The following is a 26,925-nucleotide window of genomic DNA, read 5'->3' as shown; positions in this document are numbered from 1 at the left end:
CGCGCTGCTGTCCCTTCAGCTCCCCCAATCCGCCTAAAACCCTATAAAACTGCCTAAACCTTAGAGTACTCTACGCTAGGGTAATCTACACTACCCTAGGATACCCTATCCTATAATAAAAAAGTACATCATAAAATCTTATGAAAGTACCTAAATCCTTGAGTGCCCTAAAATGGACTTGAGACCTTACAAAATCAATAGATGGATTTGTGAGCTTACGAAGTTCACGTAATAAACCTAAGACTAATTTTCTATTTATTCTAAAGGGTCATAGATAAATTTTATAACTAGAGTTCTCTTAATTAAATTTCTGCTTTATAGAATCCTAAATAATCATTTTCCCACTTATTGCACGTGTGGAATGTGGAGTGAATTGCTGAGTTGTCATGTTTTTATTGACTTAAACATTTCATACTACATGGACCCTTCGTCCCACCGTGTAGAATTTATACTCCTTCAAAATAAACAAACTAATCCAATAGATCACCGAGAACGCCTTCTCTTCTCTAGAGCCACAAACCAAAGATGAGTTTTTCCCATATAATTTTGTTATATCCTTATAACTCATCATTATGGATGAGTCCTCCCAAACACCTAAATAGGGAAAAAGGCAAAAATGAAAATGGGATCGAACGTTAGTCCTATTCTTTTTGTATGAGATTAATAAACCTAGCCTTGAGTACTTGTGCAAATTTGACATATATAAAAACTTAAAAGTTTCACTGGTTTATTCAGCTCCAATCTCAAACAAATTTTTAACGAAGTAATTAATTTAACTCATTCTAAACAAAAATTGACATATCGGCACACAGCTGTCGATCTCATCAACTAATGGTTCAAATTAAAAATAAATTTTTTCGAAAAAAAATTTGTTGTCAATCTGAACCGTTAAAAACACTTTTAGACAGCTACGATGCCACACTACGAGCACACTCCATAAACAACGCACAGCAGCGTTTCTGAATCCGAAGAAAATACTCCTGTCAAGGAGTGGAAAGTTGAGAGCAGTTAAGAAGCCACAAGTCGTTTCACCATACACCCCCTATAGTGGAAATTTTATACACATGCATCAGAATCAGACGATAACTCTCTCCTTCTCTCTCCTCTCTCTCTCTCTCACTCTCTCTCTGTGCAAGCAATAACACCGTCCCAGCCCCGCCTTAAATGCAATTGCACCTTCTCTATACGCTCTGCAATAACTCCTCTCCCTCCCCCCATCTTCTCCACCTGTTCCTCCTCCCTCCCCCTTCTCTCTCTCTCTCTCTCCTTTTTTCTCTTCCGTTTACTTTCTCTCTCATCACCACCACCCCTCAACAAAAGTATTCTCCTTAAATTCTCTTCACAAGAAAAGTCCCAATCATAACCACCGCCTGTAGAAAAACCTCTCTAACCAACCAGAACCTTACTCCTCAACCTTTCAAAACTGGTTTTCCGCCGGACCCTATCGATTGCAAATCGGATCCGGGTCTTCTCTGAGGTGGTTTAACCCTAAAACTTTTGAAATAGGGTTGGTCTTTACTTCTGCTCAAGCTCCAACCTTCCAACTTCCTACCCAAGTAAGTTCACTATACCTATATTTCTATGCCTCTCTCTCCTTTAATGGTTTCTCAAAACAACCATCTTTTTTGAATGGTTTCTCAAAACCACCATTTTTTTGAATGGTTTCTCAAAACCACCATTTTGTTTTCCTTCACACCTTGTTTGGCTGCCATTTTCAAGGGAACCCTTTCGTTTCAGAAAAAACAAAAAACTTTCTTTTTTTTTTTTGTGGAAATAGAAATACTCAGTCCCCTTTTCGCTTGTAATTTAAACTTTTAGTTTTGAAGAAAAGTTCTTGCAAAAATTATTCTTAGACTAATTAGGAATTTCACATTTCCATCAGTTATCTATTTTTAGCAGAATGAATGCTTTTCAGGAATAGGCTGAGTTATCAAGAACAAGTTTGAAAATCAGTCAACGAAGTAAGTGTTTTTTTGTGGGTTTTTTTCCCTCCATAAACTAATAAAGAAAACAGATTCTGAAAACTGCAACCAGTCGTCAGTGTGTTTAAATATGGTAAATGGGTTTCAAGCTGAAAACGTTTTTTTGTGCTTATTCTTAAAATGTGCTATTTTTCTAAAGAATCTCCCAGTAATAGGTTTCAAGAATTTGTTACTATTTCACATTTTATCGGAGAGAACAATGAGAATAGAAAAAGGGAAAGAAAAAAAAAATACATGTTCTCTTCACATGTGGTTCAACTTGTAATTTCCTTTTATACTGCTCCATTTTGGAGAGAGAGAGAGAGAGAGAGAGAGAGAGAGAGAGAGAGAGAGAGAGAGAGAGCCTTGGACAGCCGAGATCATAGTTGGCGTTACAGACTACCTTGTTCAAAATTAGCTGTGTGAAATAAATGCCTTTTTTCACACCTTTCGGATAACTTGGACTTTTATTTGAAATCCCAAATTAAATTAATTAAACCAAAAGTCCTGTCTAGTTTTGTTGCTACATGTAAACCCCTCTTTACGTTGCTCACATCAGTCTCCTCCTCTAGAGAGAGAGAGAGAGAGAGAGAGAGAGAGAACACTACACTTTCTAGGGTTTTGTTCAAAAGAGATGTGGTTTCAGATATAATTCTCAGTCAGGTAAGGAATCATTGAGTCTCTACCCTTCGTTTTCTTTTGGTGTGGAGATACATTTTCTTCTTCTTTAGCTCTCTTCATTTTTCAGGGACTTTAGCTATTTAATTAGTCGCCCGCGTATACCAATCTTTGTCCATTTACAAATTGGTTTCCTCTTTTCCAATTCTTCAATTAACTAAAGAAATTCATTACAGATCTAATATTAAGATATCTCGAGCAAAATCAACCTCGATAGAAGCACTGGACTTCTCTTTAAGAGATAGGAAAACCTCTAAATCTGTGTCTACATCTGTGTGTCTGAAACACATGTGTCCCTCTATCTTGATGCCTAATTTTTTGAGATTCTCACCATATCGTGCCGCATTTTAGATGTCAAACAAGTCCTACATTTCTTGAGGGATTTGTAAATGAAAGGAAAAGAGTCTTCCTTAACAAATACAAGCCTGAATTAATTTTCTTTTTCCTTCACTACATCTTCTACGGATTTGAGGTCCAAACACAGCCTTAAAGATTGACAATCTCTGAGCAGATGCTTAGATTCTTCAGATCTACTTGTTTTTTTTTCTCTTGGATTTTGTTGACAAGAGTGAGATATATACATGTGCCCTAAAACAAGTATCTACGTACTTTCCATATATATTTGCAGTTTGTCACCTAGGGTTTTGCTCACTGGTTGATTGTATTTACTCCATTGTTTTTTTTTTTATGAGTATTTACTCCAATGTTTTGGAGGTTATTATATCTTCTATTGCAAATAACTGTAGTTTTCGCTAATTTTTTTTTGGTAGATTGGGAGAAGCATAGACTGGGAACTCTGAGGATCTTGTGAAGATGTTTCAACCAAACATGTTTGATGGTCACCATTTGCTAGATATGATAAACAAAACCCCGGAAAGCGAGATGGAGATGTTGAGAGACGAAGAGTTTGAGAGCAAATCAGGCACTGATATCATGGAAGCCCCCTTATCCGGTGATGATGATCAAGATCAAGACCACGATCCCAACAAACGCCCCAAAAAGAAGCGGTACCACCGCCACACGCAGCACCAGATCCAGGAAATGGAAGCGTGAGCATTCCCACTCGTGATTATTCTGAACTACAAGCACTTTGTGTGACGGAAAATAACAGATTTTTGCGTAACATTCATTTTGATGGAAAAACGTGTGCTACTTTTTTAAAGATGGAAAATGTATTTCCAGACCAGCACTAGTTTAGTAGCACACTAGCACACGCCACTGTCACCTCCACAACCACCACTGCTGCCACAACTAGGACTGCAAACAAGTCGAGCTGAACTTTTCTGCGCTCAAGCTTGTTTATTAAGTTTTTAACAAACTCGAGCTAGAGTTCAGTGAAAACTTAACAAGCCGAGCGGGCTTTGGCTTGACTCGAGCTTGTTCACAAGCCTTAACAATCCAAAGCCAAAGAAAAACGTGTGCGTATATATATCCTCACATAGGCTTAATACAAAAAACAAAAAAAAAAACGTTTTGATTGTGAAGATATAAATCTTTTATTTTCCTGTACTTTACAAGAAAATAACATCAATTTTAGAATAATAATAACTTGTAATATGTTTTTATAAGGATTATACATCAAGGTATCAAAATGCTAATACTAATTGTGATAATTAACTTAAAAAGTCTACAAGTCTTGGCTTGCGAGCCAACTCGTCTACAAGTCTTGGCTTGCGAGCCAACTCGAGCCGAGTCTCTACTGACTTGTGCTCGGCTTGATAACGAAACGAGCTTAGAAGCTTGAGCTTGTTTATTTATGTCTCAAGTCAAGCTCGAACGAACTTTTACCAAGTTGAGTCTCTAGTGGCTCACGAGCGACTCCGTTTGTTTTGCAGTCCTATAGCCACAACCCACCATCCTCCTGACCACTGTCATAGCCACTAAACAGTGTCATTTTTGGTGTTGCAACTAAGTACAAGAAACCTTTTGCTATGTAAAATAAATCCTCTTGCGCTGAAATCAACCGTAAAGGTGAGAGTAAGAGAACTCGGATACTTTTATCCTCAAATATCTCTGCCTCATCTATATCCTAACACATTGACAATCAGTCCTTGATTTATGTATTTTGAGACTTCGCAAATTGTGTGGCTTTAGGAAAAAATGTAACAGATTGACAGATTCATTGGGTCAGACTCAAAGGATCCTTGAGAGAGAGAGAGAGAGAGAGAGAGAGAGAGCTTCTTGGAGGAGGATTTGATTCTCTAATCGGTTTGCTGGATTTTGTAACAGTTTCTTCAAAGAGTGTCCTCATCCGGACGATAAGCAAAGGAAAGATCTAGGCCGTCGGTTGTCGTTAGAGCCTTTGCAAGTTAAGTTTTGGTTCCAAAACAAGCGCACACAAATGAAGGTAACTCTTATCCCATACCATATATATGGATCATTTGGTATCTTTGTTTTTGTTCAACACAGGTTTTTGGCTTGGTGGATGAGATGCTCTATTGTCTTTCGTGCCAATTGATTTTCAGTCTCGTAGTCGCAGACTGAAACTTTTTCCCCCCTTAAGTATGATTTTGCTTCTCTCCTTGGAGATGCTTTTCAGTCTCGTAGTTGCAGACTGTTGCTATTTTCCTCCTTAAGTATGATTTTGCTTCTCTCCTTGGAGATGCTCTTCCTGTTGTTCAAATAGGAAGGAAATATGCGCAATTAGTTCTCATTAATGGTCTGAAAAGGAAGATACAGAATTATTAATTTTAGGAAATGATATTGGCACTTCAAAAATTGATGCAGACACTTCAAAATCAGTGTAACTCCAAAGCCAATTTCTTTTGTTTTTTGGAGTACCTGCTTCAATTTTTGTAGTGCCAATATCATTTCCCTTAATTTTTTGCACAAAGTGGCAGCACCAATGGCCTCAAGGTTAACACATCGAATTTTTAACCATGGCACTTGGGTTTTTTTTTTTTTTTGGGAAATGTTAGCGTTTTCAATTGTTGTCTTAATTTTGGAGATTCATGGGGAAAAAAAATTATGGTTCTGACAACGCTTATTGTTTTCATTTTTGCGGAAAGAGGTTTTCTAAAATTCAGAAACATCTTTAAGGTGTCCTGCGAATTTTTTCCGATTTTTACAAATCAGTTAGATAGAGAACTTTTTGTTTTTATCTCTGCTTGTTAGCTAAAGAACATTAAAATTTTGTTTACCATTTAAAGTATTGTCACTAGCTCAAAAAAACCCGGGTTGCATGTTGTCCCCTAGCATGCGTCTCAGCCCAATCCGAGCTATCCATGTTTGGCAATAGACGGCTTAGATTTCATCTCAGCTGAACGGCTGAGATCTGTTTGGTCGGATGAAATCAAAACCGTCCATTGCCGAGTATGGACGGCTCGGATGAAACCAACACCCATGCTATCCCGGGTCCCTCATTTCCAAGAAAAGACCACTGTGCCCAAAATTTATTATCTCAGACCCTTAAAAAAGGTGTCACATAGTGTTGTATATGGCAAGTTCTTAGTAGCTAATTAGGCTCAACAAAAGCTTGAGTAAAGGCCTTAATTGTGGTGATGATTGACAGGCAAAACATGAGAGGCATGAGAACACAGCGCTGAGGAATGAGAATGACAAGCTAAGGGCAGAGAACATAAGGTACAAAGAAGCCCTAAGCAATGCTTCTTGTCCCAACTGCGGGGGCCCGGCTTCCATTGGTGAGATGTCCTTCGATGAGCAGCATTTGAGGATTGAAAATGCTCGTCTTCGAGAAGAGGTAATTAATTTTACTACGATACAAGAATGACTCGAGTGCTTGTATATCCGTATTAGTCGAGATGCGCGTAAACTAGCACAGAAACATGTACTACGTGTTTACTTTATCTCGTAGTCTGAAAACATAGAATCAGGCATATAAAATGTGTTCGCGTTGATCCTAGGCATAGTATGGGCCATCCGTTAACTACCATTTTGGTTTCTCCCTTCTTCAAAAATGTGTGCAAAGTTGTAACCAGTTTCTTGCCAAAAAGCCTAATGCCATGTTTGGATCTTAGATTTACGAACTTGTGAAACGAAAAGGAAGAAACAAAAGTAAATGTAAACTCGTCTTGAATTTGTGGAGGAAAATCGCTTAGTTTTCTTCTTTCCTCTATCACAATCGAACTTTGTTTATTGCTTCTCTACCTCTTCCCAACGACTTAGTTCAATGATAAATCTTAAGAAATGAATGGATAATTTGTTGACAGATTGATAGGATATCTGGAATTGCTGCAAAGTATGTTGGGAAGCCAATGCTTTCATACCCTCAAGGGCCACCACGTTCAATCGACATTGAGCCAGGCAATTTCGGGCTTACTTCCAGCCTGGTATCGGACTTGTATGGTGCCGGCGATCTTCTCAGATCAGTTTCGGGCCCAACTGATGCCGACAAGCCCATGATCATTGAGCTCGCGGTTGCAGCAATGGAAGAACTCATCAGAATGGCCCAAGCTGGGGAGCCCTTGTGGATCCCAAGCCCAGATAACTCAGCTGAGATTCTGAGTGAAGAAGAGTACTTTCGGACCTTCCCTCGTGGAATTGGCCCAAAGCCGTTGGGCCTGAAATCGGAGGCTTCCCGTGAATCCGCGGTGGTTATCATGAACCACATTAACCTTGTGGAGATTCTTATGGATGTGGTAAGATTAGCGTTTTCTTGGTTTTCGAAACTTTTGGTATCAGTTCTTGAAATTGAGGGGGTGTGTTTGCTTATGGTAAAAGACCAAAAATTGCTTGTTTTCCTGGTCCAGTGAACAAAAAACAAACGTAACTTTTGCTTGCAAACAAGATTTCACATGTACCGAAAATGCCTTTGGACCTCTGTTCACACAAAAAGACTCCACCAGGTGAACGTCTTTTTGTGTGATCCTGACTGATATTATACGAGAACGGAAGTACAAAGGCAATTGAGTACGGATGAGTCGGTGCCCTTGTAAACTTAGACTCAATGTTTCTTGGAAAGATTGGATTTGTAATCAGTTTTCAAGTTCACTTATGTATTCCTACTACTATTCCTAATCAAGTTATTTTCTCATCTATGGGTGAGTTTAGTCTCAGGGAATTCCAAATTTCGAATTGGGACTCTTGCAGAACCAAATACGTCATGAAACGTTTGAAATACTTTTCGTTCTAATCGGATGCATGAAGAAATATAGAACGCGTCACTTTCTTTTCCTGTCTTTCATTTTACTCTCTTAACACTTTTTCTACCATGATTTTAAAACTAGCATTTTCATGATATGTTGAGCAGACTCAGTGGACAAATGTGTTTTCCGGCCTTGTTTCAAGAGCAATGACCTTAGAAGTCCTTTCAACAGGAGTGGCAGGGAATTACAATGGAGCTCTGCAAGTGGTATGCACATCTGGAACAAATCCTTACATCTTAACTCAAAATATTCCTAAAACAATTCATAAATTAAACTAAATAAATAATATCGACCAAAACCCGAATCCTATCTGTTTCAATTAACTTTTATTACTGTAAAATGATACTAACATAATGGTGATTTCAGATGACAGCAGAGTACCAAGTCCCTTCCCCACTTGTTCCAACAAGAGAAAACTACTTTGTAAGGTATTGCAAACAGCATGCTGATGGAACCTGGGCAGTGGTTGATGTTTCTTTGGACAATCTGAGGCCCAGTGCAATGTCCCGGTGCCGAAGGCGGCCGTCAGGTTGTCTAATTCAAGAAGTACCAAATGGTTACTCAAAGGTGCTAACAACTCTTTCTATTTTCGTATTCTCCATATTTTAACATATAGATTATGTAACTGAATAAACATATGATGTTACAAATTCCTAGGTCACATGGGTGGAACACGTCGAAGTCGACGATAGAGCGGTTCACAGCATATACAGGCCGCTAGTAAATGCGGGTCTAGCATTCGGGGCAAAACGGTGGGTGGCCACTCTGGACCGACAGTGTGAACGTCTCGCGAGTGCAATGGCTAATAACATACCGTCAGGAGACATTGGAGGTAATAAAGTCACTTGACTCACTTCAGTTTCTTCAGGTGCAGAAAGAAATACTTTATTAGTTGAATCATCAACTATTTGGAGCGTCAAGAAAAATTAGATCCCATTACTGCCCCATAGTAACTGTCTACCTGAGGCAATCCCTTTGGCTCGTCAGTGGTCACACGAAAACTGTTTTTTTGTTTCGGAATCTAGCATTTGAGTTTTAAAAAAAAAAATGCAAACTAGGATACAAACTCAAATAGGGAAACAGCAGGAATGGAGTTTTATAGATTTTGGGACATCCAAAAAGAGAAAAGTAGACAAACACTTAGAGACACAATAAGTTACTCGCTTTTTTTTTTTTTTTTAAGCTGCATTATTAGGGTAAAAGATCCTTTGACATGAGTATGGTCGATTACCTGACAGTGATAACAAGTCCAGAAGGGAGAAAGAGTATGTTGAAGCTGGCTGAGAGAATGGCTATGAGCTTTTGCACTGGTGTTGGAGCTTCTACGGCACATGCGTGGACGACTCTATCTGGAAGTGGAGCCGATGATGTGCGGGTCATGACCAGAAAGAGTATGGATGACCCCGGCAGGCCTCCAGGAATCGTGCTAAGCGCTGCAACCTCGTTTTGGCTCCCAGTTTCACCAAAGAGAGTGTTTGATTTTCTTCGGGATGAGAATTCAAGAAGTGAGGTATCAAATCAAACCACTTCTTGTTCATTGCTTCTTTTGAGATAACAGTAGAGAGTTGAGTATTGCCCCTGCAATTTACAATGATTAGAAATTAGAAGTTCACAACTTTTATTGTAACAATTCAAATTCTCATCCTCCAAATATGACTACCTGCAAACAATAGGAGGCACTAAAATTAAAAATCGGAAATGGGACAAGACATTTCAAGATCTTGAAACTAAAAATTCAGGAATAACGGCTTTCATATTAGATAGCAGATATGGTCTTTGAGCACATGAAAACATCCTTTTCACCGTCTTCCAGAACAGATGTTTTAAGAATCGTCGATCAACAAGTTTGTGGAAGATGTTCCACAATTTCAACTGCAGCCAAACATTGCGACATATATTTGTAATAATGTGAATAATGAGCTTGCTCAATTTCTTAATCTCCATATTATCTGGTACTTACCAAGTTTCTGTTATTTTTCATACAGTGGGATATCCTCTCAAATGGTGGCCTAGTACAAGAAATGGCACACATTGCTAATGGCCCTGATCCTGGCAACTCAGTATCGCTACTGCGTGTGAATGTAAGTGATATACATGTTCTTTCCAAATATAGCCAGCTCCTAGTCATATACTAGAAAGGCCACAATTCAATAACAAACTGATAAATCTAAAATGATATACCGTAGAGTGCAAACTCAAGCCAGAGCAACATGCTGATTCTACAAGAGAGTTGCACAGACTCCACCGGCTCTTATGTAATTTATGCTCCTGTTGATATTGTTGCCATGAATGTGGTGTTAAGTGGTGGAGACCCAGACTACGTGGCCCTGTTGCCATCTGGTTTCGCAATACTTCCTGACGGGCCGACAAATCATGGAGTAGTAGTTCCAGAAGTCGGATCTGGTGGATCGCTACTCACTGTTGCTTTTCAGATCTTAGTTGATTCAGTTCCAACAGCAAAGCTCTCTCTTGGATCAGTGGCAACGGTTAACAGTCTAATCAAATGCACGGTTGAACGGATTAAAAGTGCTGTAGGCGGTGAGAATGTTTGACGATAAGGTCTTATAAAGGTAAGTCATTCTTCAAACCTGTATAGTTTTACGTAATTTCATTTTTCCCATTTGGATAAAAACTTTTTTGAGTGTTCACTAGTTTCCAGTTAAGAAATGCAGACACATCTACCGTCATTTATGTGCCAGTGTCCTATCTTTTTTATAAATACATAGTGACCTAGCATGTAGGTGTCATTTCCAGTCCATGTCCTGTGCGTATCAGTGCTTCCTAGGTTCGAAGGAATTGTGCCTTGTTCGTTTCCCTTTTTGAAAAAAAATTTCCAACTCAAAAAATGCTATTACCCCTACTTCCAATCATTACTCTCCACTCATTACCCCTATCTCCGATCATTATTCTCATTTCTCTTTCTATCTCTCTCCACTCATTACCCCTACTTCTAATCATTACTCCCATAAAAAATTTCTCAAAAACTCATCCAAACATAGCACAAATTGTAGTAATTCAACTCATTTCCCATCCTCTTTCTTTCTCTTTGCTGCAGTTAAATCCAAGTGAAGAAGACGGAAAACACAAGGAGGTGTTACTATGGATCGCTAAACAAAGAAAGTCAAGAACGCACCTTAATGATCCTTGCCTTGTGGTGTTTGTCGCAAAAAGAGAGCATTTCACCACTCTGCGAGGGTAACAGGTTCGGGAATTGACTTTTGCTGTCAGTGATAACAAGTTAACAAAGACCTTCTCGTATAACTTAGAACTCCCAACCTTTCTTCTTCTTCTTTTTCCAGGATATGTATGTGTTTTAGAGTAGTCGAATTGTTTGTGGTAGCTAATTAGTCTAATTAACGAACAAAGCTGGTTTCTTTATTTTTCAATTCGTAGTAGCTTTGTTAATTCTTATTTTTGTTGCTCATTCCTTATGGCCTCTGGTAGTTATACTAGCACAAGGATCTGGTAGATATACTAGTACAAGGAAGTGACACCCAAGTAGCACTGACAATAATTTCAGTGCTAAGAAGCACGGACAGCATCGTGTGACACATGGAAGACACGCACAAGACATATATTTTGATGTACCCGGTCAATTACATATATTAGGATGGCTGGATAAGCAATTAGTGTATGTCATGTACGCGAATATATTAACAGAATGTTATTTTTAAAAAAATCCTATAGTCTAGAAGGATTACATGTTTTTCAAGTGTATACAATCCTTTGCTAATAAGGCGTCTAGTCATTCCGTTTGAGTTGTTTCATCTTCCAACTCGGGGCTAAACTTGGGTTACCATTAGATAGAACTTGGGTACCTAAGGACGATCTAGAGCAGATAAAAGTTAACCAAGTTAGAGGGTCCAGTAACTTGTTTCCTTTGAGTCAGTAGCCTCTACTAGTATGGTGGTTAGATAACCGTAGCGGAAGACCATTTTTGCTGCATGCAGTTGCAACATGGAGTATCACAAGACGCTTTTTCAAACAGCACATAGCCATTGCTTGATTCAGCAAGCCCCTAAGGCTGAAAACTGGTTAGATATGGAGACTAATTGCTACTGATGAAAAGCCTCACTAACACCTAGCTCAGGAAAGGAAGCGCACTCTTTCGATCGGTGTATCCATTCCAAGCTGAAACAAGGAATAGTGATTTGGAAAAGGATTCAACTATTATGCGCTCGAACGGTGGGTGTCGTACCCTGTCCACCATCTCTCCTATAGTCAATCTGTGTCAGGACGCGTTTCGGTCACGTGTTTCATGGTATTCGATGTTGCACACGACTGCAAGGAACACGTCGTGCACCCAAAAGTATGGAAGCAACAAGAAAGTTTTGTCAACTGTAAAGATTCACCAACTGGTCCCCCTCATGCATATGGTCCCATCCCCTCACAACTTAATGTTCTGATCGATTTCAATAATTTCCTAACTGAGACCCAAAAACTCATCCACAACCACCGGTCTCCCCCAACCCCAAAAATGGATTGAATAAACAAAAACGTAAATTCAAAGGAGAAGAAAAATTTTCCATTAAAGAAAAAACAGATATTTGGTCCTACAGGTTGGCTGAGGTGATACTGGTTGGGTGAGTTGGACCAATAAATGTGCAGTTACATGCGGTGGGCCTCCAATACATGTGTGGTGACATTTGATAAGGACCCTACAATGGGGGAAGCTCGTTGCAGCACCAGACAAAACAAGGCCTGAAAATGGCAAAAAAAACAGACTCTTGAAAAACTGATTTCATTTATTATTATCAGCAAGCATCTACAATCATTTGATCTTTCCTAGAGAGAGTAATATTAACTAGGGCAGCCTTGTGTAACATAGCTAGTAAAGGACGGTAGGTTCTGCTTATTCTGTGAAAAAACTAGCTATGTTACACGGACTGGGGTACGGGTTTTGGGTGTTGTGTGTGTCCAAGTGTCAAAGTCATCTAATTTCCATCTCAAGGTACGGGGATACACCAAAAATAATCAAGATTTTTAGTATATTTCTTTTACTTCATCAAATAAATAGTGTTCACAAAGTATCTTTGTACGCTCCATGCTTAGTGTAGTAGTTCCGTTCCAGACAAGGTTCAAAGAATATTCAAATTAAAGTTAGCTTGCTAGGTGAATGTCAAACTATTTAAGTCGTTTGTCATGGATTACACACTCTTATCAGCGTGTCGAGTGTTCGACGCAAGTGTTTTAGTCATTCAGTCTATCCATGTATCGTAGCTTACCAAAACTGCCAAATTACAGCCTTCAAAAAAATGGAAGTTGTGGATTATTGAAGCTTGTTTATGAAGTCCATAAGTTCCAATTGGCTAAAATCGTTGAATGGAGCAAGAAAACAAAAGGATCTTACCCGTGTAATGAACAGATTTAAGGTATAGGAAGGCCATGAGTTCACACTGTACACGAATCATAAAGTTCTACCCGAGTAATGGTCTGTTTCCTTTGGCAAGAACGGAATAGCATATTCCTTAAAGGCATCCATAGATCTTCTGGTTTTGTAGCAGATTAAATTGTTAGTCCGATTTGAGCCCACTCAATTTCCATGTGTCAAGGCCTCCAGTCTCAAATCTCAATCCTTTACTTTGTAAGAACTGGCACATCCCTCGGTCATAATTTGCTCTTGTATAGTCTTAGTTCCCCTTGATATCGATTGTTGTCAAAATAAGGTATTGCCCTTCTGTCATTTGTAGTCTTTTCTTCCCAGAATTACACCAATAATACCAACTACAGAGAGGGAATTCTTCATGATAATGGAATTTTCTTTTGCCAATCAAAAACAACAGAAAGGGAATTCGAAACGAATGCAAGATCAACAGAACAACTAGGGAATAAAGGAAACAAACGGAAGAAGGAATCAGGCTTCACCCAAAGAAGAGAGAAGCATGAAACATCTGATACACATTAGAGTGCAATGACAAAACCATGAAATCGTTACGATAAGCGCCTTATGTTTTGGAATTAAGAAGCAGCAATTAATACCTAAGTAAAGAAAGCCCTATGAAACTTACCCATTAAAGTGATAATAACATCCTACATGTAATACCTTGTCACTAATTTGTTAGCTGATTATGGTCAATTCATTTCCAAATCATCATAAGTTAAGTTATAACGCCCCACATCGACTCCTGCCCCAGTAATTTATTGAAGTTGCTTACATACAAATCCTCCTCCATGTGAATGGAAATTTACACTACTAGGTGAATAAGAAAGTTGCATGCTTAAAAGAACTACTATGATTTTGAGAATTTGAAAGCATCTTTTTTTGCTGTTTAAATAAAAGTGAATTCTTTCCGGTAATGTTGTTATAAATGAGCTTCCAAATTCATGAACCAAACAAGTTGTCCGGAAAAATTGTTCTCTTTTTTTTTTTTTTGTCACCGAAATCCAACTAAAACAGAGCAATACACAGATATATGTTATATGTGAGCTAACAGAAAATGGGGATCAAGTTAGACACTGATGGTAATTGCACCATTGTAGACTGAGAGCTCCATGGAACATGAATATATCATGTACATGACTTTAACCAACAAATTCTACTCCCTCCGTTCCTTAATGAGAGCTAACTTTCACTATTACGGAGCTCTCAAAAAAATATCTATATTTATTATTTTATAATATTTTATATATGCAATCTGAATCTTGTTTGATAGATCTCAATTAGTTCTATCAGACAAAATTTTTAAAATTATTTAAAACATCATAAATTTTGAGATATACTCGATTTTGTAAGCGGCGTGTATGACGAAAAAGGACTATCATTTGGGAATGGAGGGAGTATGATACAGGAATCATTCAAAATAAGTGAACTACCCAATTTGGATACTGGACAATCGGGTGGGGGAATAAGATCCATGTCGGGTATTGAAGATTTTAAATATTGTGGTGTGTTCCCTTAACCTCAAAATGAAAATTAAGTGAACCCGATATTTAGACATGTAAGCGCCCCCAATATCCGTACCCGAGTTCATGTAACTTAACAAATTAGTAATTTGCCAAGGCAAGGCCTGACAGCGGCAAACACTGTATTCTAATAAATTGTTTCAGTAATTTGTGCAAGAGCATGCCTACCAGTAATTCCGAACTTTGTCAGAAGAAACTTAAATGTAAACACTGATACCTGTATTTGCTAGATTTTGCCGACCAAACTTCCATACTTGCTACAGAAGGCTGCAACTTTTTCTGCTGTTTCTTCTTCTTTCTTCTCTCACTACTTGGTATTCATCTTCTCCCTCCACACTCCATGTACGAAATGACAGAGAGAGATAACTAAATGGTTGAAGACTTGAAGTGGGTGGTTGCATTTACACATTGTGCTTTTATTGAATTCATGGGAGAAATTAAGGTGGTTAGGTTTACCTAGCTTTTCAGTGAGCAATGTTGGTTAGAGCTCATAAATACTATCTGAGGTTTAAATGGATCATATGACTCATACCAAGTTGTACCCAAGCCCAAGCCCAGGTAGAAAAATCTAACAAGTTCTTACATTAAACCCCTTTGGAGAGAAATGAGGATCTTAGGTTTGAATCTATGTTACCTGGATCTTGAATAATTCCAGTAAGTGGAAAGTGAATAACGCCGCATGTCCTAAATGGTGGTACGATTGGGGTCAAACATGTTTTGTTTTTATTCCATTTTCTCTGGAGATTTACTTAATCACATTTATTTTTTTTCCCATTTCCAAGGAACTTGTGGAGTGTTAAACAAAAAGATCAAAAATCAGAATGCAGCAAGGTCTGTTGTGCTCTTATAACTGACAGTTGAAACAACAAAGTTGAACCTATATTTGAGCAAATCTACCAACACAACTTTGAAACGCAGTTCCGGACACAATCGTATGTGGAACCGTTTGATGCAGCACATGAGTACACATGCATGGACGCAATTGTGTCCGGAGTTGTTTTTTAAAAGTTGTATTTGTGTATTAAAAGTTGTATTTGTGTACTTCTTGCCTATATTTCCGGGATCTCCTAATGCGTAAGCAATAGAGGTTGCCTTAAATCCTACAACTACTAAACTACCAACATTGAGGAAATTAAAACTGTCAGAAGACAGGCTTGGGTCCATGAATTTAGCCCTGGACCCCCCTAACTGAAGTTCTGCCCTTCTTCAGCAAATGCACCTGAAAGGCTGGAACTCAGGCAAGGTGCCATTTGAGTCGATTGAATTGGCATGTAAGAACTGCCCCAGACAGAAACTGGGTCAAGTCTATACAATTGGGCCAAGGTTTTAAATGTTTTGCAGTACTACGTAATATAAGCATAACATGGGTAGTGTTCAAGAATAAACTGAAAACTTACTCCAGTCTGTACTTTGTAGTTTTACCATGTTCCATGTGAATATCAAGTGGGGTTTCAGTTAATTCTGCTATTCTAGCATGCCATTTTTATAGATGAATCTACCAATTGAAGCTACTTCAGTCCATAAACATCTGATATCTGACTCAAAGGCTTTTAAAAACTATCACAAAAATTAAAGAAAAAAATGTGCTCTCTTGTTGCAGGCTAGACTTTTTAAACACTTAACATGGGTGTTGTGTCAAATTTCTATGTTGTTAATGGAGATGTTATGTAACATGATACAATGACTTAACGTATTCAATTGATGTATGCAAGTACGTACCAAACTGTTCCTCAAAATCCAAATTATCCAAACATTTCCCCAAAATTTCTGCAGAAGCTATCCCTTTTTAAGCTGACTTTAACGGAAAGTGATGAAGTGGCAGTGGTAAAAAGAAAAGCACAGAGCAACAAGATTGTCGCATAATCTACTCTATGAGTACACACTAATTTGTGATCAGCAAAGTGAACATAACTAAGCATTTTTGTAACTGTAAAACATGCAACTAATCAATAAATTGAGTTGGTTGCATTTTTAGCTCTACTCTCAACTTGCGAAGGAAAAAAATGATTCGACACTTCTAGGAAATTTTCTATAACATGGCAGTTTCAACCCAGAGCTAATCATCTAAGATTGCTCATCTATGCATTGAAACCGTCGAACAAAAACTGTCCTCAAAAACTTAACATGGGGTTTTCTATAACCAAGACAATAGTTTGTTTGCTTGGTGCGGGATGCTAGCGGGTTGGTATGTCAAGTTAGTACAACCGGCGTTCAAGACTTCTCCATAAGTTTGAACCCTAGACCTCGCCTAAAACCCTAGTGGTACAACACGTACAACCATTGAGCTACGATCGAAGTCGGTAATATCGCTTGTTTAAGCCATGAACTCAGCAGATGATCCCAGAGTAATCAAAACAATTTAGAAGTTGCACTCTCAGTCTAGATAACCAGTATGATGCAAACTTGTGCCTGATAGATCCTCCAACAATTGCATATTCTCTCTGAAAAACTATTGATATCTACTGTCAAGGTTTTTAGTGTACTGAAACAGCATTTACCCACTGCCAAGCTACTGAGAGTCTGTGACATTCAGACAAACTTGTGATATCTCGAAAGTCATAAACAATTTCACGCAATCCAATAGATAAAAGTCATGACTTAAAAAACTAATCTAACTGGGAGAAGAAACTAAATATCACTCTGTTCAGGTTTGGATCTTGAATTTTTGGGAAAAACCCAAAAATGACAGGGAAAAGATGAGAGGACAAATTCAAGTGGAAGAAGTTACAGGAAGTTTGGGCAAAATTCTTGCCACTATCTTTTCTTACGCCCTTTTCTGTTAGATTAGAACCAAAAACTACTATGACAAAAGGTTCCAAAAAAGAGTTCATTAACTTTTTTTCATTTGGGTCCGTATTCTTACACTTTTCTGGTTCCACTCGTCCAGGATGACTGATAAATTCCAAACAAGGACGACCAATCAAACCCAGAAATTACTATGAAATTCTTAAAAGAATTCACTGAACACCCATAATATCCATGGTCTTTAAGAATGATTAATTTGGTCTAAACTCACCTTACTTCAACTTTTGCTTGGTCAACTAAAACTAAAAAATACAATAATTTCATTTAGTTACCCATTGACACTAAAAACAAAATATTATACTTACTGCGGGGTTGTTGATCAAGATCAGCTAACCTCGCTTGAGCCTCTGGTTCGGATGGATTGGTTTGCCTAGCCTGAGCCTGAGCCTCCTGGTTCAGCGACTGGGTACGCCTAGCCCTCTGCCTAACATGCACAGCGAAGCACGACTAATAAACCACACCGGAGGGACTCCGGAATGGTCCTCCGGCGTGAGAGTGAGAATGTGCAGAGCAAGTAGGGAAAGCACTAGAATTTTGAGGGTAGGAGATCATGTCCCTCTTTAGGGTTGCTTAGCTTCCTTTATATGAGCATCCTTACTTGCTCCCCAAGTACTAGCATGTGCCAGGCACGCTTCGGCTAACGTCGCCTGACGTAACAGATAAGGGTGCCAACAACCTTAGGCATGAGCTGGCACACCCACGAGCATTCGTGATTATCTCTTCACATAACCGCTCGAATGACGTCACCCTTGTCGTCCCAAGTAAGATGGTTATATGCATGTGCCTGAGCTGGCATAATGTTCACCGCCCTAGTGTCCGAGCACTAGACCGACCATAGCGACTCTATGTCTATTGCTGAAGGACCAGCAATCCTCAGCTGCCTGCCCGAGCATCATCATTGATGAACCATAGAGAGGAGCATCGACCTCAGTATGAGTTGGCGGTTGGATACTCCATATCCGAACATTGCCGCTTCCGAGCCTGTTTATCCAAACCTAAGAGTTCGATGCTCGACTCGACCCTATTACGAGTTGGCCGAACCACCATGTCCGAGCCTAAAGAGAGCTTAAGTGTCAACCTCAGCATAGGCCAATCGTTCATACCTACTTGTCCGAACGCCGTTTGTGCCGAATCGAGTCCAACCGGACCTAGCAACCTAGTCAATGCCTCGATTGGATCAGATAAAATCGAGGAGTTTAACCCGGCCTTTGCCAAACGTAGTGACTGTGGCCGAACCAGCATATTTGGTGTAGTATTTGGTCCACTACACTTTACTCTAGTTTTACTTTCCTTTACAAATCTGGAATCCAAACTCAAATTATAGGTCCCAAAAGAACATTCTTCTCTTCTACTTTCTACTATTATACAGCATCAGATGTCAAAAGTTAAACAACGAGCCATTTCCAATTATCAGGTTTACTCTAAATCTAAGCCGTAAAATGGGGAGGGAATGAAGTGTGGAGTAAATGTACCTGAGAGGAGTGAATTGCAAAAAAGGCGGGTCTGACACAATGATAAAATTGCTCTATCGTGACATGAATGTTACGGGTTGGAATCACGGAAACCGTCACTACCCTGTACCCTAACAGGATAAGGCTGCAAATATCAACCCTCTCCTCAAAGCGGGAGTCTCCTGTACTAGGTTTGCCTTTAAAGAAGTGAATTGCGAAACCTAGACCCTCTTTTCTGTTCAAATTTAGTTGCTAATTGAGAAGCCGAAGGAATACCATATCCACCATAAGGGTTTTGCTTAGCATTTTCTTAATGATAAATAGGCTGGACTTGTTTGAAAATTAAGGCTCTTAAGGTATTCACAATGCTATATTCAAAAATGGATAACTAAAAATTGCAGCATCATCTTTTAATTATCTATTTAAGAGATTGCTAAGATTAGTAATATAAAGATCTACAATGACAAATTCAAAATTAAATAATCAAAAGTTGTCATGTTACCTTTTCAAATTACAAAAAAAAAAAAAATTAAAAACTGTGCACGTAGAAAATAGTTTTTGCAAAAATAGTTTTGAGACTAATAAAAACTATTTATTATAAATAGAAAATAATTTTTGAATTTTTTTATATAAGAAAAGGTTTTGGAAAAAGCAGTTTTTTTGGTATAATTTTTTTTAAACAGTTAAAAAACAATTTTTCGGAGAAAATAGTTTTTTAAAACTAGTTTTTTTTAAAATGTTTTTTATTAAAATATTTTTTTTGAAAATATTGTTGAAAAAGAAAGGGATAGGGGAAAATGGAAGAGGGAAAACATTTTTTTGTAACGATAGGTGTATTTGATTGAGAATGTGCGATTCATTAAATTTGATTATTGGCAAAAAGTTACCAGTTTTAGTTATCCAAAATCCAAAATTTGATTATTTCTAAGAAGGTTGCTAAATTTGATAATAGTATTATGAGCCAAATTTTACATCAATATTATTAACTTTAGAAATCTCTTACTTTTGGTTATGCTATTGTAGATACTCTTAGAATAGTATGTGTGGACCCCATATGTATGTGAAAAATTGTATAAGTTGTGTTTGAATTGTTGTTTAAATATCATTTTTTGCCAAGATAAGTACTTTTTATAAGAGCATTTCCGGCCTTCACCCATATTTTTCCTCAAATTTGAATCAAATTTTGGGTAAAAATCCATTTTGGGTAGACACATCTCCAACCATCAAACCCAAATTTTACACATCTCCCTCTTTCTCTCTCTCTCTAACTAGCCGTTGAAAAAATGGGTCAAGGCAAAAGTTGTCTCAGATTTGGGCAAAAAAATGAGTAAAACCCAAAATGGGAAAGGGTTTGGGTCAAAGATTGGAGAGAGATTTTTGTGATTTTTGCTCCATTTTTAAATTTGAGTCTTAAAATGAGTCAAAACTGGAGATGCTCTAACACCCCCATTAACCCCCGCTGATGTATATCAGGGTGGCAAAAAAAAAAAAGTACTTTCTCTCTCCCCAGTCACTTTCTTGCCCATTTTCGTCCCTCTCTCTCTCCTCGTCCCTCTCTCATGCGTCATCTCTCTCTCTCTCTCTCTCTCTCTCTCTCTCTCTCTCTCTCCTGCCCCTCTCTGCATCCTCTCTTCCTCTCTCTTACTTTTTTTTATTTAAAATCTTATACTACTAAAGTAATAGTAGTAGTTTTTTTTTTTTGTATTTAAGCATTTTTTATAAAATTTATATTTTTAAATTTACTCTGCAAAATATATTAAACAAGACTAATATTGGGTGTAAAATTATGTTAGGAAGAATGATTTTTTTTAGGTGTAGACTTTTTTCGTTTTGTTTTATGCTATCAATTGTTAATAAATCGTTAGGATGTTAATTAATACTATTAGTTGTAAATTTAAACTGTTAATTAATACTATTAGGCAGTTAATTAATACTATTAATATTTAAATAAATATTGTTAATTATAAATTTAGACTATTAATTAACAATTTAAACACAATTAGTTATTAAATAAACATTGTTAATTGTGAATTTAAATAGTAAATTATAAATTTAGACAAAATAAAACGGATGATGAAAATTTAAATTTTATTTTATTCACAATTTTATATTTAATATTGGTCTCATTAGCTAGATTTCTACGAGTATATTTCAAAAATATAAATTTTGTAAATAATAGATATATACAAAAAAAAGTTATAAAAGATTTTTTTAAATTTTTTGAATTTAAAAAAGAAGAGAGAGAAAATGATAGTAAGAGAGAGAGAGAGAGAAGGCTGAAAACAGAGAGGAGAGAGAGTGAGGGACCATTTTGCACGGGAGCTGTTAATTGCCCCCCCCCCCCCGTGTCAGGGGGGGTCTGACACCGATCCAGGGGATTTTTCCGTTTTACCCATGCTTTCTCTCTCTTTCTCTTTCCGTATTCTTTCACTTTTATTTTATTTTTTTATGCTAATAATTTTTTTTCACCTGTTTTTTAAAATAAATTATATATTTTTGAAATCTACTCAACGAAACCTATCAAACGAGCCTAATATCAATGGTGAAATAATGTAAAACAGAAAAACTATATTTTTGTGGTAGTTTAAAATGTATCAAGAGTTTGAAAAATTAAGTGTTCTAAATTTCAATCCGTTTGAACCAGAGAAAAAGTTTTAGTTTTCTTATTATTTTATCCTAAATGGTCATAATTAAATTTTGAATATGGCGCTCTCGTTGATTAAATATCTCTTAGTGTTAAAAAATGAGAGCCCTAAAGTCAAAATTTAATTATGACCATTTAGGATAAAATGATCAGAATAATAAAATATTTTCATCTATTCAAACGGATTGAAATTTGAAACACTTAATTTTTTAATCATATTTTTTAATATATAAACTGTCTGAAAATGTTGAAATCACATATTTTTTTAAATAAATTTTATATATTTGAAATCTACTCAACGAAATCTATCAACAAGTCTAATATTGAACCTGAAATATTAAATAATTTTTTTGGGTCCAATATATTATCTTCTTTTTTTTGTCGTTCATTTTTTGAAACTTCTAGATTTGAGTTTTCAAATAAATTATGTATGTTGTATTCACTTAAATTTATTTTATATTTCTCTGAACAATCAATAATGTAAACTGAAATCGAAATTCATTTAATTATAATTAAGTATATAAAACCAATACATGAACATAAATAAATGCACAAATTTAGTCAATATTTCCGCCAAATTGTGGTTGTCGTCCCGGCGGATCTATCTGCATCACTTCGTACCACAATTGGAGACGTGTTTCATAAGGATGAGCCCATCCTTGTGCTTCATTTGATGCATTTGGCCTCCACCATATGAATACGTATAAACAAAACATTATGCAGCCTACTTTCAAAATAAGTAACAAATATGTATAATAACAACAAAATACGTACTAACTAACCTGGTCAGTCGTAAATTCGGCTGTGTAATCTCGCCCAACGTAGGAGCTGCTCTCCCCACACAAAACATCATTCATAACATTGTTTCCAACTGACCAACTATCCGAAAATAAAAAATTGCACTGATCCATAATGTTCTTCTATGAATTACGAAAATGAAATGAAAGTTGAGAAAATTTTAAGAATGTGGTGAATGAGAGTAAGTGTGAATATATAGGTCAAGACATACACAAGTAAATATATAGACAACTGAATATATAGGCGCTACTGTCGAATTTGCAACGGGCTTTTCAACCAATTGTACAATTAATTTTTTACCAACTTCAGAAGGACTTTTGAACCGCAATTAATTTTTTTACAACTTCAGATTGCCAACTGCCAACTGTTGCAACTTTCAACCATCGCAACTTCCAACTTTCAACCATTGCAATTAATTTGTTATTTTTTTATTTAATTAATAATATTTATACTCTGTATCTTTTTTCTTTTTTATTTATTTAAAATTATTTTAGTGTTCCGATTTTCAATCCGGTTCAATCGGTGGAAAGATCTTGTTTTTTTTTTCATTTTATCTTAAATGGTCATAATGAAATTTTGACCTTTTAGAATCAAATATCTCTTAGGGCTTATCAACGAGAGTTCTAGAGTCAAAATTTAATTATGGCCATTTAGGATAAAATGATCAGGAAACTAAAATCTTTCTACCGGTTCAAGCGGATTTAAATTTGGAACACTTAATTTTTTAACTATTTTTTAATATATAAACTGTCTAAAAATGTTAAAAAAATTAAGTGTTCCAAATTTCAATCTGTTTAAACCGGTGGAAAGATTTCAGTTTTCTGCTCATTTTATCCTAAATGGTCATAATTAAACTACGTAAAAACGGATTGAAATTTGGAACATATTTTTCAACCTCTTTAGATAATTTAAACTACGTAAAAAATATAATTTTTTCGTTTTATATTATTTTACCATCAATATAGGCTTGTTTGATAGATTTCGTTAAGTAGATTTTAAAAATATAAATTTATTAAAAAAATACGTGAAAAATAATTTATTAGTATTTAAAATTTTATAACAGAAAAATCAAATATAAGAGAGTGTTGGGACGAAGGGAGGGACGGAGGGAGAGAGAGAGGGTAAAAGTGGAAAGGAGGACAGTGTCAGTGGGGGGGGGGTGGGCCTGACACCGGGGCCGATTAGTAGTTTGCTTTTGCACTTACATCACTGTGCATGTCAGACCTTTTTGTTTCCCAAACCTACTCTACTACGTAAAATAAAGAGAGGGAGTGGGGTGCGCGTGAGACAGACGGAGGAGAGAGAGACAAAGAGGAACAATGCGCGCGTGCAAATAGGACTTTGTGGGAAGATACTTGTGCGCATTTGTGCGCAATGACCTAATGGGACATATTACCTACCTCACATAGGACCGTCCGGAAGAATTTTGACTTACTTATCTTTGGAGTCCGTATCTAACGAACTTTTACGGAGTCGATCCTTAGTAGATTATTATCTTTAAAAACAATCATTTTCGAGTCAGTAGTAATTTGTTCAAATTTTCTTCTTTTTTGAAATGGCCTGTTAAAGTTAAAAATCTAATTTAATGAGTTATAAATAGTTTTCAATCTTGACTCATATATAGAATGAATAATATTATAATGAGCCAAATACAAACTCAAAATCACGTTGCTTGATTCGTTTTGTTGGCCTCTTGGTCAAGATATGAGACATGAAGATTTGTTCCCTCTTAAATTTTGGATTCAAAACCTCTTGGTGCTATCAACTTTTATAGAGTCACTCACGTGGGTTTTGCACTGACTTTAATCGGGAGCCTTTGCTAATAGATACTAATATTGGTATCCTAAAAATTATTCGAGGTCAGCATATGAAACTAGCCTGAATACCTTGAATTATTTTAAAAAACAAATCCAATCTAATAGAGTTTTGATCTGAAAGTTTTGTTGGGCCCTGCCCGAATGGAGGCCAGCCGGTAGACTTCAACCCAAGATTGATCTTCCTTAGTTGGGCAGAGCCCGATTGGCAACGGCAGCAAATTCTAATGCACAATTTGGTATTTCAAACTTCTTGTTGAGAGTCATCACTGACTCTGCAGCAGTTTTCTGATGCTTCCGAAAGTTTCTCAACAAGCTCTAAAAAGTGAATAGTTTCAATTATTGTTGTGGACCCCAAGAAAACCCAAAAATGGCCCAAATTAGACCAAACTGGATGGAAGGACGAAGGAGACTAGATGGGAGCCTCCCCAAAATCAAAGCCATTAATAATCGGGGGTGTTTGGCACCTTTTTTTTCAACTTCTCATTTTCCCTTTTTTACATTTTGGCTATTTGGTTGTTGATTCTCAAAATGGGTTTCAGAAAATGAGTTCTGGCACTTGATTCTCATTATTGCCTTGTCCTATTTTGGCTGTTTGCCACCCCATTCCGAAAATGGGTTTTGGGAAAACGCATTGGCTCATTTTGCTTAAGGAGAGGAGAAGTAAGAAAGTGGTCCAAAGGAGCTTTTTTCATTTTTGGCTTCTCTCAAACACTACTCCTCTTGCAAAATGCATTATGTACATATTTATCCAAACATTTACCAAGATTCAAAATACATTATGACCATAATCTAAAAAGCCAAAAGGTAAAAAAGTTGAAAATCAAAAATCAAAAAGTAAGCTTCCAAACACTCTACCAAATTTAAACTACATTCTGACCAAAAAATTGAAAATAAAAAACCAAAAAATAAGCTCCCAAACACCCGTACATATCCTACACTTCGATTCTAATTTTGGCCAATGATAGATGTCTTAATCCTTAATGCAAAAGTGAAGCAAACAATAGAAAGGATGTCAAGAATCAGGACAATGGAATAAACTACCATTTTCTCATGTGTTAGAGAGCAGGGGTATTATTTCCTTGGGAGGAGGGCCCCATGATCTCCCTATCTACTCAAAACACATGCACGTTTCGAAATTAGGTTTGGAGTGATCAGAGGGTCTAGGTCTAACCCTCAAGCCACAAGGAAATACAAGACAACTACCACATGCACACACATCACATCTCCCACCTAACATCACCAACAATCTAGAACCCCATGCATGGTTGGTTGCCTTCTCAAAACAGTCTTCTAAAACTCTCTTCAGAATCTGCCTTTGAAACCAAATAACAATGGCGACTCCAGGAATTTCGGAGCATTGGGTCATCCATAAACGTCAATATTTTTGTCAATTGTAAGACCGAAAAAAAAATAGTAACATAATAATGGCAATTAATAACCTACTTCAACAAAAAATCACATTTAAAGCTCGACAAGCGTTTCAACTTGTACACAAAAGATATCAAAATGCATATACTAATAATCTTTCTTATAAGTTCTCAACAAAAAAAAGCTATATGAGCTTCTACAATTGTATTCGATGCCATTTCATATTTTGAAATTGTTACATGATAGTCTCTATGTCAATAGCGTCAAAGTCTATATGATTATTTTCCCAAAAAATCAAACAACCCATATCCTATATAGACTTTGCCAAAAAACCAAACAACTCATATCAAGCTTGAGTATATACAAATTTCAAGGGGCAAAGCTTATAAAATTATTCATGGGTGATCGGTCGAATCGAAGACTTGAAGATAACAGAGGTGGTAAACACGTTGTGCTTTTTGTTTTGCCTCTGATTTTGTACTATGAAGGGAAAATTATCTCATGTGATGTCGCCGTAAATATCCATGGGGTCAGTCTATTAATTTCTAAAAAAAATTCATGGGGGAAATTTCATGGGGTCGCAGGACCCCACACCCCCTTGGTTGTGGCATTGCCACTGCCAAAGAACTCATCATTTTCATTCATATCATTATATCAGCCTAAAAATCCCTTTCAGGGTGATGTATATGGGTTGTTTTGCAAAAAATTCGTTTCAGAAGAAAGTTTTGAATACCAGTGTCCTTTGTGTACATCTTTCACATCGAAGAATCCGAATCCTTCATATGACAATCTCCTTTGTGATTTCTCACGTGACGCGTAATATGATCCACTAGAATCTCATTTGAGAATCTGATCCGTTCGTTTTGTGTAAGTATCAAATTGTACATCAATCACGAAAAATAATCATGTCAATCTGATATGAACGAAGGTTAATTAGTTTGAATGGCTTTATTGTTCAGGGAGAAATAGATCTTGATTGTTATACTGTCCATTTCTTTCCTGACACATACAACAATATCCCATAATCATAACAGTTTTCAAGAATGATGTGCTTTTGGTATCTACATAAAGAATGAATTGATTGAAACATCAAAAAGATCGTGCATGGTAGTCCCAATTCACTCTATATAATTAAGGTATCTACTCCCTTTGAATATTGTTTTGTCACGGAAAACCTACATTTGCACTATCCAATAGTTTTTTTTTTTTTTTAACAAAAAAAATAAAGTATGTCGTATTGAGGGGGGAAAAAATAGTGTATTTGTTTTTTGGCGGTACATGTAGGGAGTAGTATGTCGGAGTGATGGGTAAAAAATGGGCAACAAGGGTGGCACATGGGCATGGAATGATCCTTTTGGGCCCCCATCATTGTCCTTTTCTCTGTCCTCGGTGGTT

General features: G+C 36.9%; 1 protein-coding gene and 1 long non-coding RNA gene across 3 annotated transcripts; one reads left to right on the top strand and one right to left on the bottom strand.

The window, feature by feature from the left end:
• Positions 1–1,177: 1,177 nt before the first annotated feature.
• Positions 1,178–11,155, top strand: LOC131311134 (homeobox-leucine zipper protein MERISTEM L1-like). 2 transcript variants are annotated; one of them, XM_058338474.1, is made up of 12 exons: positions 1,178–1,556; positions 3,410–3,688; positions 4,869–4,986; positions 6,151–6,339; positions 6,809–7,237; positions 7,849–7,950; positions 8,111–8,311; positions 8,402–8,576; positions 8,983–9,254; positions 9,730–9,825; positions 9,931–10,314; positions 10,800–11,155. In XM_058338474.1, exons 2-11 carry the CDS (start codon positions 3,453–3,455, stop codon positions 10,294–10,296), a joined length of 2,184 nt encoding a protein of 727 aa, XP_058194457.1. In that variant the 5' UTR covers positions 1,178–1,556; positions 3,410–3,452; the 3' UTR covers positions 10,297–10,314; positions 10,800–11,155. The 2 variants fall into 2 exon arrangements, with proteins under 2 accessions (XP_058194457.1, XP_058194461.1); XM_058338478.1 differs by lacking the exon at positions 1,178–1,556 and adding an exon at positions 2,465–2,624.
• LOC131311150 (uncharacterized) lies at positions 7,964–15,264 on the bottom strand. Its single transcript, XR_009195420.1, has 4 exons — positions 14,865–15,264; positions 13,095–13,468; positions 8,976–9,322; positions 7,964–8,705 (listed from the first exon to the last, which is right to left on the bottom strand). It is a non-coding gene; the product is annotated as an uncharacterized LOC131311150 (long non-coding RNA).
• Between the last annotated feature and the right edge of the window lie 11,661 nt (positions 15,265–26,925).

This window comes from Rhododendron vialii, chromosome 2a, assembly GCF_030253575.1.
Source record: "Rhododendron vialii isolate Sample 1 chromosome 2a, ASM3025357v1".
Taxonomy (NCBI): Eukaryota; Viridiplantae; Streptophyta; class Magnoliopsida; order Ericales; family Ericaceae; genus Rhododendron; species Rhododendron vialii.
The sequence above is the reverse complement of the archived record's forward strand: the minus strand, read 5'-3'. Positions and strand labels throughout refer to the sequence as shown.

Coding starts and splice junctions, on each gene's coding strand:
- LOC131311134 (XM_058338474.1), top strand. CDS start 3,453: ATGTTTCAACCAAACATGTTTGATGGTCACCATTTGCTAGATATGATA. Junction 7,238..7,848: donor TGGAGATTCTTATGGATGTG/GTAAGATTAGCG, acceptor TATGTTGAGCAG/ACTCAGTGGACAAATGTGTT. Junction 7,951..8,110: donor ACAATGGAGCTCTGCAAGTG/GTATGCACATCT, acceptor TGGTGATTTCAG/ATGACAGCAGAGTACCAAGT.